Raw genomic sequence first — 17,059 nt, 5'->3', positions numbered from 1 at the left:
TGAATAGCGTCGTCGGGAATGTTGCCCCGACGAGCATAATCATCGTACATAGGGTAGAGAGCTCTACCCTGGTTCCTCTCTAGGTACCCTAACCTATGGTCTATGGAGCCTACCATCCTCCTAAGGTCAGTATGGGAATTCTCTAAATGTCCTAAGGCCTGACCTATACTCTGAAGATCTCAAAATAGGTCAGAGTCAACATGAGGGACGGAATGAGACATGCGAGGTGGAGAGAATGCCACCTCGGACTGAGGCTGGGGTGGTGGAACTGGTGGTGGTGGTGCCTGCCCCCTAGCGTTGGCAACTAAAACATCATAAGTGTAAGAAGGTTGCCCTGGGGGAAAGGCGGTCAAGTCAGGACTGGGAAGGGGAAAGATGGGCAAAGGTTGCTCGCTCCCGGTCCGAATACACCAAAAGGGTGTCTGCTCGCTATCCGGCCGAACCCACCCCAACTCCTCGAAATACCTAGCAGTCATATAGGTATCTGATCTACAGTTGGTCAGCTGGTGGGGTCCATCCACTACAAAACCGGCCTTTTTCACTGCTATTCGAGTGATAAGGCCACCTAAACATAGTTTTTGATGTGGTGCTGGCCGTGGCATGCCTACTCAAATGGTGAACAATAAACCTACCTATGTTCAATTTCCCGTACCCATACACATAGTGTCCTATGACAGCTAGTTTGTTAGTTTGGGCATTATGGGGCTCGGCCCTACCTAAAAAACACAAACCCGCAAATCTTTGCCAGATTTTTGGGACAGGGTGGTGAATGGGTTTGGTACTAGCATGTTGGGGGTCGGGAGTAGGCAAACCAGTCAAATCATTATATATGTCACCCATTTTATAGTCCGCATGCCATTGGTGAGATAGTTCAGAATTTAATTCAAATAATTTACAAAATTCTACAAAAGTTAAACTAATATTTCTATTGTTCAACCTAAAAAATAAATTTGGCCCATTTCTACTACTAAAAACATGTAAAGAAGACAAGAATTCACAAGTAAGTTCTCGGAATGTAGGATAGTGCATATCAAGAAATTTTCTCATGCCAATGTCATTTAAAAATCGTTTTACAAAATCAAACAAACCAAATGATTCTAGAGTAGGGTGGTGTAACCACCGAGAAGGAATTACCTCACGACCGATTAAATGTTCTAGCCGCTCCTTTTTCTCTCGGCTAGCAATACGGATCGTCGGCCAGTATGGAAGTTGCAAATCTGGGTCGTATTCCTCCCTCGAACTGGAGCTCCTACCGAAAATGGACCTAGCCCTCTTTGAAGCCATGTTAGAAAATGGGTTTGAAAATTTATTTGAATAAAATCTGAAAATTTTTATATGAAAATGTAGAGGATGAAGAGGGGATTACAAATATGTAAAAAGTTTTGAAATTGGAAGAGAAATGGAGGAGAAATCTTAGAGAGAAGGTAGAGAGAATTTGAGTTTTAGAGAGAGAAAGTTATGAAGGTAAGAAGAAATGAAGGAAGAAAGAAGGAAAGAAAGAAGAAGAAAGGGGCAGACGGACGCGCGCCCGGTCGGGCGATCTGGAGTATTTTTGCTTGAAGGCTCTCGTGCCCGGTCGAGTGGCATTCGCCCGGTCGGGCGATCAGATGCCCCGATTTCCTCCAATTCTCGCGCCCGGTCGGGCGCCATTCGCCCGATCGGGCGATCTAACAGTCGAATTTTTAGCTCTTCTCGCGCCCGGTCGGGCGAGAGTCGCCCGATCGGGCGGACAATTAAGTCCGTATGCGACAAGTTTCGCGCCCGGTCGGGCGAAAATACTTTACTTTGAAGCCTTGCTCTCGCGCCCGGTCGGGAGAGCTTCGCCCGATCAGGCCCGAGGCTCAATCGTCTAATTATTATTTTCTTCTTTTCTCCAAAATTTGGCTAACTCTTTTCCTTCAAACCTGTTCAAACACTCATAAAACTCATTAAATTCCCTCATCGCTCCTCTCATAATAAAAAGGAAAGAAAAACTAGTCTAAAAAGCATTAAAAATACGGGTTGCCTCCCGCAAAGCGCTGGTTTACCTAGGTCCCGCACAACCTTCTTACCAGGTACAATAACTAGGACCCTTGGCCTAACTCTTGATCGGGTGGTTTCTCACCCGAACTAGCGGTGTTTAGGCTGCGATGGGGCTTCCTGACATACCCTGTGGGACGCCAAATCACCTTATCTGGTGGATCCTCTTTGTCTTGGACTGGGGGATCTTCAATGCTACGCACTAAAGATCCTTCTTCGATCGAGGGTTGCTTCAAATTGTCATTGCATTCAACACTTGCAACTCAATCTGGCGGAATACTTACCGTAGGCTCAATTCGCACAACTTGCTTGATCGGTTCCGCCTTTTCATCCTCGAAACCAAGACCAACAGTGTAAAGTGCTCTTTCTATTGCATCGATTTCCTTCTGCCATTTGTCTATCTCATCTGAAAGAGATGCAACACAAGATACCGCTCCAAGGGATCTTTTTCAAGAGCTTGGGGCTTGTTAGAATAATTCTCAACCACATTAACACTAAAACATTTCTCCTCAGTCATGGAGCTTTTAGGAATATTATTAAGATTAAAAATAACTTTATCATCCCCTACTGATAGTGTTAACTTACCACTTCTCACATCTATGATTGCTCCTGCAGTGTTAAGGAATGGTCTACCCAAAATAATTGGGGTTTTCACATCTTCAGCCATATCAAGAACAACAAAATCAACAGGTATATAAAATTTACCTACTCTAACGGGGACGTCCTCTAAAACACCAAAAGGGTATTTGAAAGAACGGTCGGCCATTTGTAGAGTTATATTGGTGGCTTTTAATTTACCCATATTCAACTTGGAACACACAGATAATGGCATGACGCTAACACTAGTACCCAAATCACATAATGCATTATCAAACAAGAGATTGCCAATATGACAAGGGATAGAAAAACTACCAGGATCTTTTAATTTAGATGGAGACTTATTTTGAAGTACGGCACTACACTCTGCAGTGAAAGCTACTGTCTCTACCTCACTAATAGACCTTTTTCTCGTCAATATTTCTTTCATAAATTTTGTATACGAGGGGATTTGTGTGATTAATTCAGTGAAGGGAACTGTTACCTTCAAATCTTTTACCACCTCCAGGAACTTACCAAACTGCTTATCCAAGTTTGTCTTCAATTGACGATTGGGGAATTGAAGTTTGATAATTGTCTTAGGAGCATTATTGCTCTTGTCTGGAGTAGCCACCTTCTCTGGAGTCGTACCCTGCAATGTAGAATTAGATATGTTAGTACTATCCTTTAGCCCTACAGGGCTATTAAGTACATTGTTTGGTTTAGCGGAATCAAGAATAGCATTATTTAATAAAACAGGTTCATCAACTCTGGGCATAGGGGGCCCTTCGTAGTTTGAACCACTCCTTAAAGTAATTGCAAATGCTTGATCCGTAGGCCTGGTCAGTTGTGCCGGCAGAGCTCCCAGTTGGCGGGCTTGTAGAGTAGCGGAGAGTTGCGCAATTTGATTATCTACAATTTTATTATGTGCTAGAATTTGATCAATTATCGCATCTCTACTCTCCATGTGCTTTTTCATATTAACCAAAATTGCTCTAATTTCCACCAGAGAGGGGTCAGAAGATGAGGAGGGTTGTTGTGGTTGGTTCTTCTAGCCAGCATTGGGATGATAATATTTCTGTTGTTGTTGCTGTGGCGCATGTGGTTCTTGTGGTGGTGGATTTTGAACATTAGTACTCGGGTAGGAAAGGTACGGATGATTCCGATACCCAGGATTGTAGGTGTTGAAGTATGGGTTATTCTGCCTATAAGCTTGAAAGGCGTTAACTTGCTCCACGGAACTCCTGCAATCTTGCTCCCAATGACCTATAATACCACAATTTTCACAGAAAACCTCATTAGAATTATTATTAATTGCAGAGACATTAGCTACATTGGCAGAGCTAAGATTATCTAATTTTTGGCAAATAGAGGACAACTGAGCTTGCAAAAAGGATGCAGAGTCAGCACTATGCTTCCCCTTGTTCGCAAATCCTCTAGGATTCCCATATTGGGAATTGTGTATTGCCATGTCTTCAATAACCCGACCTGCATCTTCAACATCAAGATTCATAAATCTCCCACTAGCTGCAGAATCTAAAATTATTCGAGAAGAATTTCCAAGGCCATTATAAAAGGCTTAGATTAACTGCCATTGCGCTAAGTTATGGTGGGGGAAGTCTCTTTGTAAATCCTTGTACCTCTCCCAAGCCTCATATAAAGATTCATCGGCTTCTTGGGCAAAGTTCTGAATCGCACTCCGTAGTACGGTTGTTCTCTCTGCAGGATAATACTTGTTATAAAAATTCAAAACAAGAGTTTCCCAGTCAGTTATACCAAGTGCAGTTCTATTTAAGCCATAAAACCACAATTTAGCTTTTTCAGTTAAAGAAAAGGGAAAGAGAATCTCCCTGATTTGGTCTTGAGTGACCCCGGCTTGCCTGATGGTATTGCAATATTGACAATAGTCGGCAATGTGAAGATTTGGGTCTTCACCCTTAGCTCCACTAAATTGCTTCCTCTCTATCATCCTTATAAATTGAGGCTTAATTTCAAATTGAACCCCATCAAGAGCCGGAGTAGGGGTGAGATGTGGAAAATCTGTAAGCTTGGGTTGTGAGTAATCACTAAGCTTCTTTGGAGCCGTCATCTCTGATTCTGGATCTGATGATACCTCTGAATCGCTAGAACCAGTCGGAGGATCGCGGTGATTATTGTTATTATCACCAGAATCCGCCAGGATTTGCTTGTATAGATTTTTCTGTCTATGGAAGGAACGTTCGATCTCAGGATCGAATGGGATGTAACCTGATCTGGAACACCTGGGCATAAACAAAAACTAGAAGCAAATATGAGATTTGCCTCAGAGAACTAATGTTCTCTGAGACAAGAAGAAAAATAATCTAGACTACAAAAACAATCAGAAATAAAAATAAAACCGTTTCCCCGGCAACGGCGCCAAATTTTGACAGGGTAAAGTCGTATCCCCTAATCAAAAATAAATACCTAAGTCCTCTAACTAAAGCAGATAGGGAAGTAGGGTCGAACTCCACATAGAAACAAGTCTTTCTATTCCTAATTAACTAAAATAATCTAGATTATGAAGTAACCAATATTTATATGTGAATAACAAAACTAAACTACGGAGATTGAGAATAGGGAGAAAACAATATATAAAAGGATCTAGGGCATAGGTTCACCAATAAATAATACTCCAGGGTAAAACATAATAATCAATCATTGACATTGCATAAATAACATGATTAACAGGCTCTCGCAATTTATTAATCAACGTAGATCTAACAGGATCTCGCAATTTACTAGATCTAAGTTCCTATTGAAAATAGCCTTTAATATCAAATTAACATCTGCTCGATTCATCAATTCAATATTGCTATACTTTTACAAGCCATAATTGTAAAGTGTTAAAACAATTCAATAAGAAGTTATCATGCAATATCAAGAACCAATAATAGTCAATCATCAATGCATCAATTAACCAGATTGTAAAGGGCTTTTTTCGCTACGTATTACAATCACAGAATTAATCTACCGGTATTAAGTCTCATCTCTCGAATCTCGACTTAACCATTTATAAATTAATCTGCCTATTGAAACTAGACCTAAACATCAATTCTCATCTGTCGAATCTCGAATCAACATTGTCAAACTCATGCATAAAAGATCAGGCCTAATTGATGAGTGACATTTATGTCACTCTTAGGGAGTAGTTTTAGAGTCATGTTCGTGTTTATTTCATCTTATTTTCCCTTATTTTCCTTTTATTCTTTTGTTTTCTCTTTAATAAAGTTTCTAGTTTATTTTGGTAATTTTGGAGCATTTTAGTTTATTTTCTTTATTTTATTAATTTTAGTTTATTTTTGTATTTTATTTTACTTTATTTGCTTGTATAGTTTTTGTTTTATTTTTATTAGTTTAGTTTTATGTCTCTTATTTTCTATTTCATTTTATTTATTTCTATTTTATTTACTTTATTTTATTTGTTATTTTATTTGTCTTGGTTTTGTTTTATTTCGTCCTTTATTTATTTTCATTTTTTTTATTCTTTTTTCTTTGTCCCAATCCTTTCTCGGTTTTGTGTGTAGGTGTTCGGGTTTCGTGTCAAGTGAGTTCGGGTTTCAATTTGAGTCAAATGCCACCTTTCCCCTTTCACCACCGCACAACAACACAAGAACAACCCCTTAATTTCAGCCACCACCAGCCTCCAATCTACCACCAAACACCACCAATTTCACCCCCGCAACCAACACAGCTGTTGTCACCAACACCACCACACAGCAGCCGTAACACTCACACGCACGTCTCCACCTTTATCCAACCAATCGCACAGCCTCAACAGCCACCAATCCCCTGCTCCTTCGCCACCACAATCAACCACAACAGCCGCCCCTGCACCACCGTCCACCGTCACCCACCTTTCCCCTGCAAACCCACCATCAACCTTCACGCACCACCGCAACATCCCTCACATCACCACTCACACGCACATCAAACAACACCACCAATCACCCCCGTACTATCACCAATTCACCCGCATCGACCAGCACACCTGAACACCAGTACCACCACCTTCACGCGCAACCCCCAACAACAGACCCCCACATCTCACAACCAGCGCTCACCCTTCACTAATAACCCCTCACTTCCAGTCGCCAACAACAACAGCAATCACCACCGCAACAGCTACTATAGCAGCAGCCCGCAGTAGTTGTTGCGCCTCCCACGCCTGCCACCATCTCCACCGCTGCAACTCTCACCCCCAAAAGAGCAGCGGCGCATCTCCACTAGCCCAAACCGCAGCAACCAACTTCACCACCGCCCCAATTTACACCCACAATCATCCGCACTCGCAACAATCACCAGCAGCAGCACTTTGCGCCACATCAAACCACCAATTCGCACAAGCAACGGCCAAAATCAGAGCAATTACGAATTATCATGGTTCGGGCAAACCATTGAGGAGTTCGATCGAAATGCAAAAACAGTCAGAAACTTTTGAAGTTGTCTAAATTGAATAGGTGTGGTCGAACATACCCATGGTTCGATCGAACCAGCCCATAGTTCGGCCTCACCTACCCTTGGTTCGACCGAACCACTCCACGAGCTTCACACGTGGTTATTAATGAAGATCAACCGGTCTAATAATGATGATGATGATGCAATTGGTGATGATAGCCATTGATTTGGAGCATTGATTATGATCGATGGTGGTGATTCAATGATGATTATTGATGAACGGTGGTGATGGTGAAGGCGCTTCAAAGGAGTTCAAATCAGCTTAATTCGAATGCGAAGGAGGAAGAAAGAAGAGGGTCTTATTTGATTTTGGTTTATTTTCCTTTGGTTTTATTTTTATTTCTTTTATTTTCTTTTCCCTTTTCTTATTTCTTTCTTTTATTTTTATATATAGTTTCTTATTTTATTTTTCCTTTTACTTTCTTTTCTTTTCTTTTATTTACTTAGTATTTTATTAGGTTGGTATATTTACCCATTTTTTGGGTAATTAGAAGGGGGAGAAAAACAATAACCATCTATTCTACTCTCTAATTAGTTTTAGGAGAGTTTCTCTCTCTAGGTTTAGGTTAGGATTAGGATAGTTTAGAGAGAGAAAGTGGTTTTCTTCATTGATGAACTTGGATTTTGAAGAAGGAGTTTGTTCAATCCTTTGTAGACCTTCATCTTCAATTAATGAGCAATCTCTTACTCTTTCTCTTTACCTTTGTTTTTTATTTTGCTTATTTGCTTTGATTTTTCTTCTTTGCTTATTAATCATGTTGATGTTTATTGATTTGATGATTGATATTGTTTTCAATATGATTTGTGAGTAGTCACCTAGCCAAGGGTGTGGGGATGGTGTAGTTGCTAATTGTTCATGCTTATAATGATGGGGTATTGTTAATAGTGATTAAAGTCTTTGCATGCTTGATATTCTTTGATCTTCTTGCAAGTGCACATTGTTAGTTGATTAAAGGTGAGTCTTTGCTAACAAGTAACGGAAGTTGACTTAGTTCAGATTCATTACTATCGATAGTTCTTTTATTGCACCTTCTAATATATGGTTCTAGTGTGGAAACATAGAGGCTATGTTAGGAGAAAACGATTAACCCCGGAAGGCGGTTAGATTGGGCCTTACTTCGATATTCATGCACGTTTAGTTTACCATTAATTTGCTACTTTGTTATTGCATGATCAAGCGACATCTACATCTACCCATTTCCCTTGGTGCTTAGTTATATTAATTTTAATCCATCTCGTTCTTAGTTTAATCTCTTAGTTATTCACACTTCTTGTTCCGAGATAGCTCAGACTCTAGGTAATAAATGCGGTGTTTATGCATTTCTCCCTGTGGTTCGATCCCTCTACTTTCCCTATATTTGTAATAGGTTGAGTCGAGTGTTATAAATTGTATTTGATTTAGGTGTAGTTGTTTGACGACGCAATTATTCCTTTGTCACTAATCTAGTCACAGAGCATTAAACCAATCAATAGGAAATTAATCTAGCATTGATAATTAACAACAATAAATTACCCCTTCATATTATTCATGGATCCCCATAAACCCTAAAAATATAACTACTCACACATAATAGAAACTAAACTAATCAAAGAAATAATGTAAGACATAATTAAGGGAATAAAATAAACAACTAAGATTAAGAGAAGAGAAAAAGTTATCAAACAAATCTGGTATTAAGAACAAAAGTATAAGGGAAAAAATATCTAAGAGAACAATTAAGAGAGTAAAGAAAGAGTCTAAGGAAAGAGAGAGGAGAGAGCTAAAATCGTATTACGGAGGAGTATTTATACTCCGTACAAATCCTAAACTAAAAAAAACTAAAACGACGCTAATCGTCTCCTAAAACTACACGCGCCCGATCGGGCGAGGCACCGCCCGATCGGGCGCGCCTTTTTGCTCATTAATACTAATCTCGCGCCCGGCCGGGCGCGTCACCGGGCGCCAACCTTAGCTTCTCCCGCCCGGCCGAGCGCGCCTCCAGGCGCCAGCCTCTTTGGCCGGGCGGCTCACTTGGGCCACTATTTGGACTACGATTGGGCTTCAACTCTTCGGGCCAATCTGGGTTTCCTCTTCCGGTCTTGAATACTCGGTCCAAATTCCCCACTATCACCTATACCGAGCCCTTAATCACCGGTTCGATGGCTCTAACCGACCCTGGGCTATAAAATCTGGTCGTATTTCTCCAATGCTCGTGATTGCTCCAAAATAACTCGGGAAAATACTCCAAAAGCATAAATCCCTACAAAAGTCAACCAAATCTACGAAAACACTAGAAAACACCAATTAGTAATAAAAGTGGCTCTAAAGAGCTAAAAACACTACTAATTATGACCAAGGGACGGGGGTAAAATACTATATAAAATAGACACATCAAGAGTAATGCCTTCCGCCAAGACAACACGACCCTCTTAGTAGCCATGGCCTTAGCACCATCGGGAAGACCAACGGGACAAGAGATAATAGAATGAGCATCTTGTAAAAAATTGTCATTGCTGGTAACATGATGGGATGCTCCGGTGTCAATAATCCATGAGAGCAATAAAGAGTCACTAGCCATAGAGTTCATAGAAGGATCGAACACACCCAAAATAGAAGAAAGAGGAGTAGTAGTAAACCGATGGGCAGCAGCAATGGAGGAAGCAGTTGCAGCAGCAATGGAGGAAGCAGTGGCCGCGGGGTGGGGTCGCGGGATATCCCCGCGGCCTGGTAGAATTGGTGTGGTGGGTGCAGCAGCCGCGGGACAGAGGCGCGGGATATCCCCGCGACCTGGCTGATCGTGCGACACATGGGAAGCAATTGTCGAAGACAAAGAACGCCCTTTACTTCCATATCTGTCCAGCCACCAATCGGGTAGGCCGTGGACAAGAAAGCAATAGTCGTGGCCCGATCGATTGCAGTGGGTACAATTGAGAATCGACTTGCGGTTGGGATTAGAAATAGACATACGATTGTTGTCATTCACCATGTTTGAGCAAGAAGAAGAAGTAGAGTAGTAGCATGAGAAGCAGCGCACAGATGTAGAGTAGTAGTATGGGAAGCAACGCACAACAATCGAAGGAGTAAACCAATAGAATTGGGAAAAACCCAAAATGCGATTTAGAACAGCAAGAAGATTCGTAGAAATTGCTTGATTAAAAAAAATCCAAAAATTTGATTGTAGAGATTATGATAGAAATTAATTTAGGGATTAGAATGTAGAAAGTAGAAATTGATTTTAGGGATTAGAATGATTTTGGCTCCGATATCATGTCACGAAAATATTTTCCGTCGTTTCATTAGAGTGTAGAGTAGAGTATTTATACAAGTGATTAGGGCTCAAGAAATAGGCCCGTTAACTATACAATATAAACACTAATTATAGGCCCTAACAAATATTGTGACCAACTATATGGGATAACCACATTTGTTTTTTTTTGGTGTTTAGAGAGCCACAAGGGCGGTGGAGAGAGTCGATCCCAATATCTCCTGAAACCAGGAGGAAAGCTCTAATCACTTGAGCTATTCCGCCCCAATCACCATTTTATAGGTTAAAGAGACTCTTAAGGAGAAGCGCAAGAGAATGGTTCCTTTATAAGTCTGCCAAGAAATATAGGCTTGCCTATCATCCATAACAGAATAATTGATTTTTCCCTAAAAGCCTGTTACAAGCTGGGCTCGGGTTTTTGGCTTGGAAAAAGCTTCCCCTTTAGTCATCAAGTTACTCTATCAGTAAAATAGAGGTTATTCTGTCAGTATAATATGATTACTTTAACAGTAGAATAGAGGATATTCTGTCAGTATAATAGGTTACTGAATTTTTTACAAGCGGCCACACAATGCAGCCAGTAATAAAAAAATAAATAATATTTGGATATTAACTCATTCACCTCTATCGCGGATAACAAATCATGAGATTACATTGTAGACAGGGTCACCTACTTTCTAGCTAAAATAGATATCGAAGTACTTTGACAAATTTAAATTTATTTTTTTAATAAAAAGTTGTAATAAAAAGTTGTAGATTAGTGAGTAAGATTAGCGCTAAGCAATCAAGCAAATACTCATCAATCGTGTGATTTAATGTATTGTAGTGAATTTGATTCAATTCTAGGTGTACCATCTAAAATGAAAGAGATTAACATTGGTACATGTCAGATGTCACAAACTCACAATACCATCAGAATTTCTCTTAGCATTTACAAAAAGCATAGACGCAATCATAAAAAGTTTTATTTTATTTTATTTTTATTTATTTATTTTAATTATTACAGTAAGGTTTTTGATAACCGGAGTAATGTGATAATGTAGCCAGGAGCTAAGTTCAATTATGCTCAGATGATGACACAGACTTATGAAGTCGCAAAACATTGCTTGAAAACTTAATACCATGGAGCAAAGAGAACCACTGAAGCTTTGCCTCCTTTGCTCTGAGTTATCGGATTCACCAAGGATCAGCAATGTTTCCTCTTCTATGGGGAAGCTAAAGGTATATTGCATATAAACATCATCAACTGAGAAAAATACTCATCAATTAACTAGCACTTTTCTTTTCTCCCCAGAATATACCAAATGAAAGAATCAAAGGAGTGTTTTAGGTGATGCTGATAACCTTACAGAAGAACAAGTGGAGGAGATTGTAAACGAGTTGCAGAGACTTTAATTACTGTTCATTCTGAGAGAAGGGCTGGCCTTCTATCATGGCAACCTATATAGTGTCAAAGGCAGCTTTGAATAGGTATAAAAGAATATTGGCTAAGAAATACCCGTCAATTATCATTAACTGTGTTTGTCCTGGCTTTGTTAAGACAGATATCAACGGAAACTTGGGAGATTTTACAGTTAAAGAAGGGGGTGCAAGTCCAGTGAGATTAGCATTGCTGCCCCATGGTTCACCTTCTGGTCTTTTCTTTGCAAGAAATAGAGTTTCTTCATATAAATAAAATGAATTACATATTCAAACCGGTTTCAGATCAAACAATTGTTACCAGTTTACCACTGGAACTCATCACTAGTACAAAAATCAATGTAAACCATAACAAATGTATAAATATTTCACATTACATATCTACAAGTTTCTCATTCATGCTTATCCGACGACAGCTTTTGGCATGCTGTCTTAAAACTTTCTGATCTCTTTTTGTACATTTTGTCTGACTGCAAACATTAACAGTCTATAACTCACTTACACAGTTAATTGATCAAAAAACTAATAAGAACACCCTTATTTCTGTCCTTTCATGGCAGTGTAAGGAATGTTATAAACCTTATCACACCTTTTATCCCACAGATAAAATCCAATCCAAGCTGACTACTAGTGTTGCGTTGCATGTACCTTGTCATGTTCCCTTACTGTGTTCGTCTTCCCAGTCATAGATTCACTGAGATCACGTAGACAAAAAGTCAAACACGAGAATATGATGTCAGCTAAAGTAGAGAAAGAGAGTTTGACCAGTGAACACACTGAAAAGAATTGTCAGCTGAAATATCAGCACTAATTAAGAACTAAAGCATCAACTAGAAGTAAAATCTACTCCGTACTAGCTTTCTGCAAAAGAGTATGAGTTTGTACTTTAATTACACTACCTATAAAGAAGAGATGAGCGAGTCATGGGGATCTTCATCACTTGGAGACCAAGAAGACCTCAGGCTTACTAGATTTCGGTGTGTTAGCATTGGAAGAAGAAGTGGCTAAAGCAGCAGACTTAGCGGTGGCGCGAGCACGATTGTCAAGCTGAACAAGGCTTCGTGTAGCCAGGATAGCCTGTGGAGCTAGGTCATGAGAAGCCCTGGCATAGAGACGCCTCACCGCCACAGAAGCAGCGTCCTTAACCTCCTGGTTATTCAGAGGAGCAGGAGCAAGCAGACAGTGACCCAGTATCCTTAGCAACGGCTGCAATAGCTCCCAGGGCAGCAAAATTCTCACCCCTTCTTGTTCCTGCCCATGTCCCTGTCTCCCAGAAGAAGAAGAATGTGACATCTGGGAGTGATTGGTATTGTTGCCATTGATATCCAACCTAGAAATAACCTCTGAAAGGATAATCTCACTTCCTGCTGTTCCATTTTGGTGAGGTTGAGGGTGTTGAGCAATGATACCTCCAATAGTACTAGACCTACTGGTGGTGCTAGTAGTGGAGGAAACAACCAGGTCCTCACTGACAGAGACAGCATCGTCATCGTCATCCAGTCGATTAGCAGTTGTAGTAGGAGTATTGCAATGGAAGTCAAGAGAATGAGCACAGGGACAATCACTACCAGCCCACGAAGCAGCAAAACGGCAGAGATCTATCTTAGACCAAAGTGGCATTTGGGAGATGTGTTTGAAAAAGCAATGGAAGGCTACCCCGACAATGGTAGCACGCTTTGTGGACTGGATCCCTATTTGGGGCTCTAGAGGTGGGGAGATAACCCCAACTCCAATTTCAATTCCAATTCCAGACACACCAGAAGGAGAGGGAGAAGAAGAAGAGGATGATCTGGAAAAATTATTTTTATTAACAGGAGGAGAGTGAGGTTGAGGAGATGGGGTGTGATAGAGGGAAGGATGGTGAGCAAGGTAAGCAGGTGAAGGGATGGAAACGAGGAGGGGTTTTCCAGCACGAGCCTTAACCTCAGAAGAGTAGAGAGCCAAGAGAACGGCTTCAAAGCCTGCTAGGGAAGGGGAGCCGAGGGCAGAAGGGGAGGTGGTGGAGAAGGTGTGAATGCGAGATAGATAGAGTCCAGCAATGAGAGGCACCAAGGAAATCACCACAAGGCGGAAGTCTAATTCAGAGTCGTCAGAAGACTGGAGGAAGGTGTCATAGAGCCATTGACAGAGAGGATCATCACCAGATCCAGAGAGAGCAGATGAAACAGCAGAGTAGGTTTCATAGGAGTCCAGAAGGGAGCGAGCAGGTTGATCAGAGTCAACCAGGGAAGAGAGAGAATCACTAGATGAAAATGGAGGGAGGAGAGAGAGAAGGGCTTGGATTCGGGAGCGAGCTTTGGACACTGACTCCCACCATGATTCCATTGGATCCTGTTGCTACTACTAGTGTATATGATGTTACTGCTGCTGCTGCTGTTGATGTAGATTGAAATGGAAAATCTAAATCAGCCACAAACTGCAAAATAACTGCAACAGAAAAGAAACAAAAGAATTATCCACGAATGAATTTCAAGGTTGAGGTAGCAATCAAATAACAAGAGACAAACAATAAAAGATCATAGTGGCTCTTAATTACACCCTATGGTCCCTATCTGTTTAGTAAGCACTAAGCACTTGACAAACAAGGTTAAATATCATCACACACACATAACAAACTCCCTCTAAACCTAAAAGAACATGGAAAAGAAAGGAAAATCAGATTCTTCAAATACGAATCAGTAAGTTGCTGATTACTAGGTGCAAGTGTGATATCAAGAATTTTAACCGAAAATTCAATATCTATCAATCAATCAATCAAAGTCGACCCCATATCAACCATAAAATCTGTAACTCCATGAGGGGTAAAAAGTAGAAATTGAGAGGTCAACAAAGCCTTCAAGATTCAAAATGCGGAGGATGAAAGGAAAGTTTCAATAAAAAATGATGTACTGCCTTAATCACCTTCCTCTCTCTCGGTCCCTCCCCCTAGTTCCTACCCATGTAACATCCCTCATGGCGCACACATTCCTTGTACTGATAATATTGGACATGAATACTTAGCTAAAAGATATTAAATCAATCCTTCATGGCATGAATCCAATAAAAAGGAAACCATCGACTAAAGTGCTACTTGCATCTGAAAACCCCCACTCGATAACAACACCAAAGTAGCAGCTGGTGCTCTCGGTATATATCAGGAGAGGGAGATGACTAATTCAGAGTAGTTATTTCTTAATTTATGTTCTCATCCTCTTAATTTTGAGTTAAGAGCTTAGCAAAGGGTCAATCCTTCTCAAATCACCATCTTACGACAGAGTTTATGAGTGGCCAAAGTCCCTTCCTCATCCACCAAGATCCTATCACACCTCCAAACAAGTCGATTGGCATCATTGCCTACGACACCTATCCATTTCTGTTTTGAAGTAATTACATTACTTTCTAGTTTAGAAATTTCTCATTTTCATGATTCTCATTGTAATTCATGCTTAATTAAAGGGTTGACAATGAATAGTTGAAAATCAACACCAGAAGAGGTCTAACATTAAAGGATTGTGCAATACATTAGCAACCAAATCAGATTCAACAATTATCAAACAAAACCCGAAAAATCACACAATTTTAGGGATATGTGATTCAATATCAAATTTCTAGCAACAATATGATCTTTCATAATATTAGTAATTAGTTGAGATTTTGGAACCCTACACTTACTGCATTGACAATTAAATAAGGTCAAAGATGAACCCTAGATTGTGCAATTGATATGATGATTACTAAAAGAAACAACAGCGAACTTACCTCAGAAGCTGCTGAGAAAAAATGGTTTGTAATGGAGAACGTCAACTGCGATATTCAGTGCGCTTCAATGGAGATCTGAGAGAGAGAAGGGGGAGCAAACTATGCAGGGCTATTGTCATCCGATTTTTATTTTATTTTATTTTATTTATTATTATTATTATTAATATTATTATTATTATTATTATTATTATTATTATTATTATTATTATTATTATTACTTTTGGACGTAGTTCATCTGCTTTTTGGGTAAATACAAGTTAATCTCTAAGATTCACAAAATTTGTTTATCACATCGCAATTTTGTAAATAAATCAACAACTTTTTCCATAAAAATGGGTCCTACAGTGATGATGACTGGATAAAGTTGTTGATTTATTTACCAAAATGTCACGTGATAAACAAATTTTGTTTATCCCAAAGATTAACTAGGGCTTCCTCGTTTTTTTTGACGTAGCAATTTATTTAATGGGTTGAAGCTTAAAATGAAAATTAAACCTCCCATTAAAAAAAATGAACATTAATAAAGAAAATTTAACAACAGCGCAACAATTTTTGCTTCGTCCTCCCAAAATGCACCAGTCTCGAAATCTTCCCAAAATAAACCTAAGTTGCTTTTATTTTTTCCTCCCAAATTAAACCAAATATATCGGCAGCTGGATAATTAAGTCAACATCAGCCATGTAAACCTTGGTCCTTGGCTGGTTTGCTTCCCTTCCAAATCAATTGAAACACCATAACTCCCCCTTCAACCAACTACGTCGCATCATCATCAATGCTCAAAACTGAGCCACTCCGAACCTACTCTTCCCCTACATCGCAGTTACTCACTCACTCTCTCTCTCTCTGCAAATTACTGTTTTCCTAATTTGGTACTGGGATTGTACTCGATTGTCTAAGCATTCAAGCGAAGATAAATTTCCTGCAAAATCATTGTGGTCCTCGAATAATTAAAGCACAAATGGTATGTAATATGCACATCCCTAAATTTGATTCATTTTGCAGTTTATTGCGTGCGAGATTCAATAATTACCTTTTTATTATTCATTGGTCTGAAATTGCGCACTTGAATTCGATTAAAGTAATTGGATTGATGATGATTAATTGCAATTTGTGTTTAGGTTTTTTTTTCCAGCTTTTAATTGAAATGTTGGTGTTGATTTGTGGCTGAATTTTGGTCATTTTATTGTTGGTAAATGGTAGACGGGTGATCCTTTGGCTAATGTAACTCTTAAGTACTTGTATAGGGCAAATATGTGGGAACTGGAGCATTAGTGTATTATGAAGGTGGAAAAGGTAGGACTTTTGATGTTGATCCTAATTAATTATGTTGGTGGTGGTTAGAAGACTTTGCATAACAATGTGGGGTTGAAATCCTAGAGGTTCTGCTATACTTGGTACCTGGTTTGACCTTAGGGCTGGGGTTAAGGGGTTATTTTAGGCCTGGTCCAAATTGAGCTAAACATTGACAAAATAATAACATAAGTGTCTCGTTAGGCGTGTTTAAATCGACATTATAAAAGTCAAAATCTACATAATTAGACATGCAAAACGAGGCATTAATGTGTTTCGGCGATTTCGAGTTTAAT

The 17,059-nt window shown here is 39.8% G+C and overlaps 1 protein-coding gene and 1 pseudogene across 1 annotated transcript; one reads left to right on the top strand and one right to left on the bottom strand.

Moving 5' to 3' along the window:
- Nucleotides 1-11,389: 11,389 nt before the first annotated feature.
- On the top strand, nucleotides 11,390-11,999 carry LOC110690134 (annotated as a pseudogene).
- A 61-nt stretch (nucleotides 12,000-12,060) lies between these two features.
- LOC110690172 lies at nucleotides 12,061-15,065 on the bottom strand. The gene is made up of 4 exons (XM_021867003.1): nucleotides 14,977-15,065; nucleotides 14,153-14,162; nucleotides 12,635-14,072; nucleotides 12,061-12,429 (listed from the first exon to the last, which is right to left on the bottom strand). The coding sequence occupies exons 1-3, from the start codon at nucleotides 15,063-15,065 to the stop codon at nucleotides 12,672-12,674; spliced, it is 1,500 nt and encodes a 499-aa protein (XP_021722695.1). The 3' UTR covers nucleotides 12,061-12,429; nucleotides 12,635-12,671.
- Between the last annotated feature and the right edge of the window lie 1,994 nt (nucleotides 15,066-17,059).

The sequence above is a fragment of the Chenopodium quinoa genome, unplaced genomic scaffold, assembly GCF_001683475.1.
Source record: "Chenopodium quinoa cultivar QQ74 unplaced genomic scaffold, ASM168347v1, whole genome shotgun sequence".
NCBI lineage: Eukaryota > Viridiplantae > Streptophyta > Magnoliopsida > Caryophyllales > Amaranthaceae > Chenopodium > Chenopodium quinoa.
Note: the sequence above shows the minus strand (reverse complement) of the source record. Positions and strands in the feature narration are given on the sequence as shown.

Bases quoted from the DNA above. Each gene is read 5' to 3' on its own strand.
- LOC110690172 (XM_021867003.1), bottom strand. From the start codon at position 15,065: ATGATGCCAATCGACTTGTTTGGAGGTGTGATAGGATCTTGGTGGATG.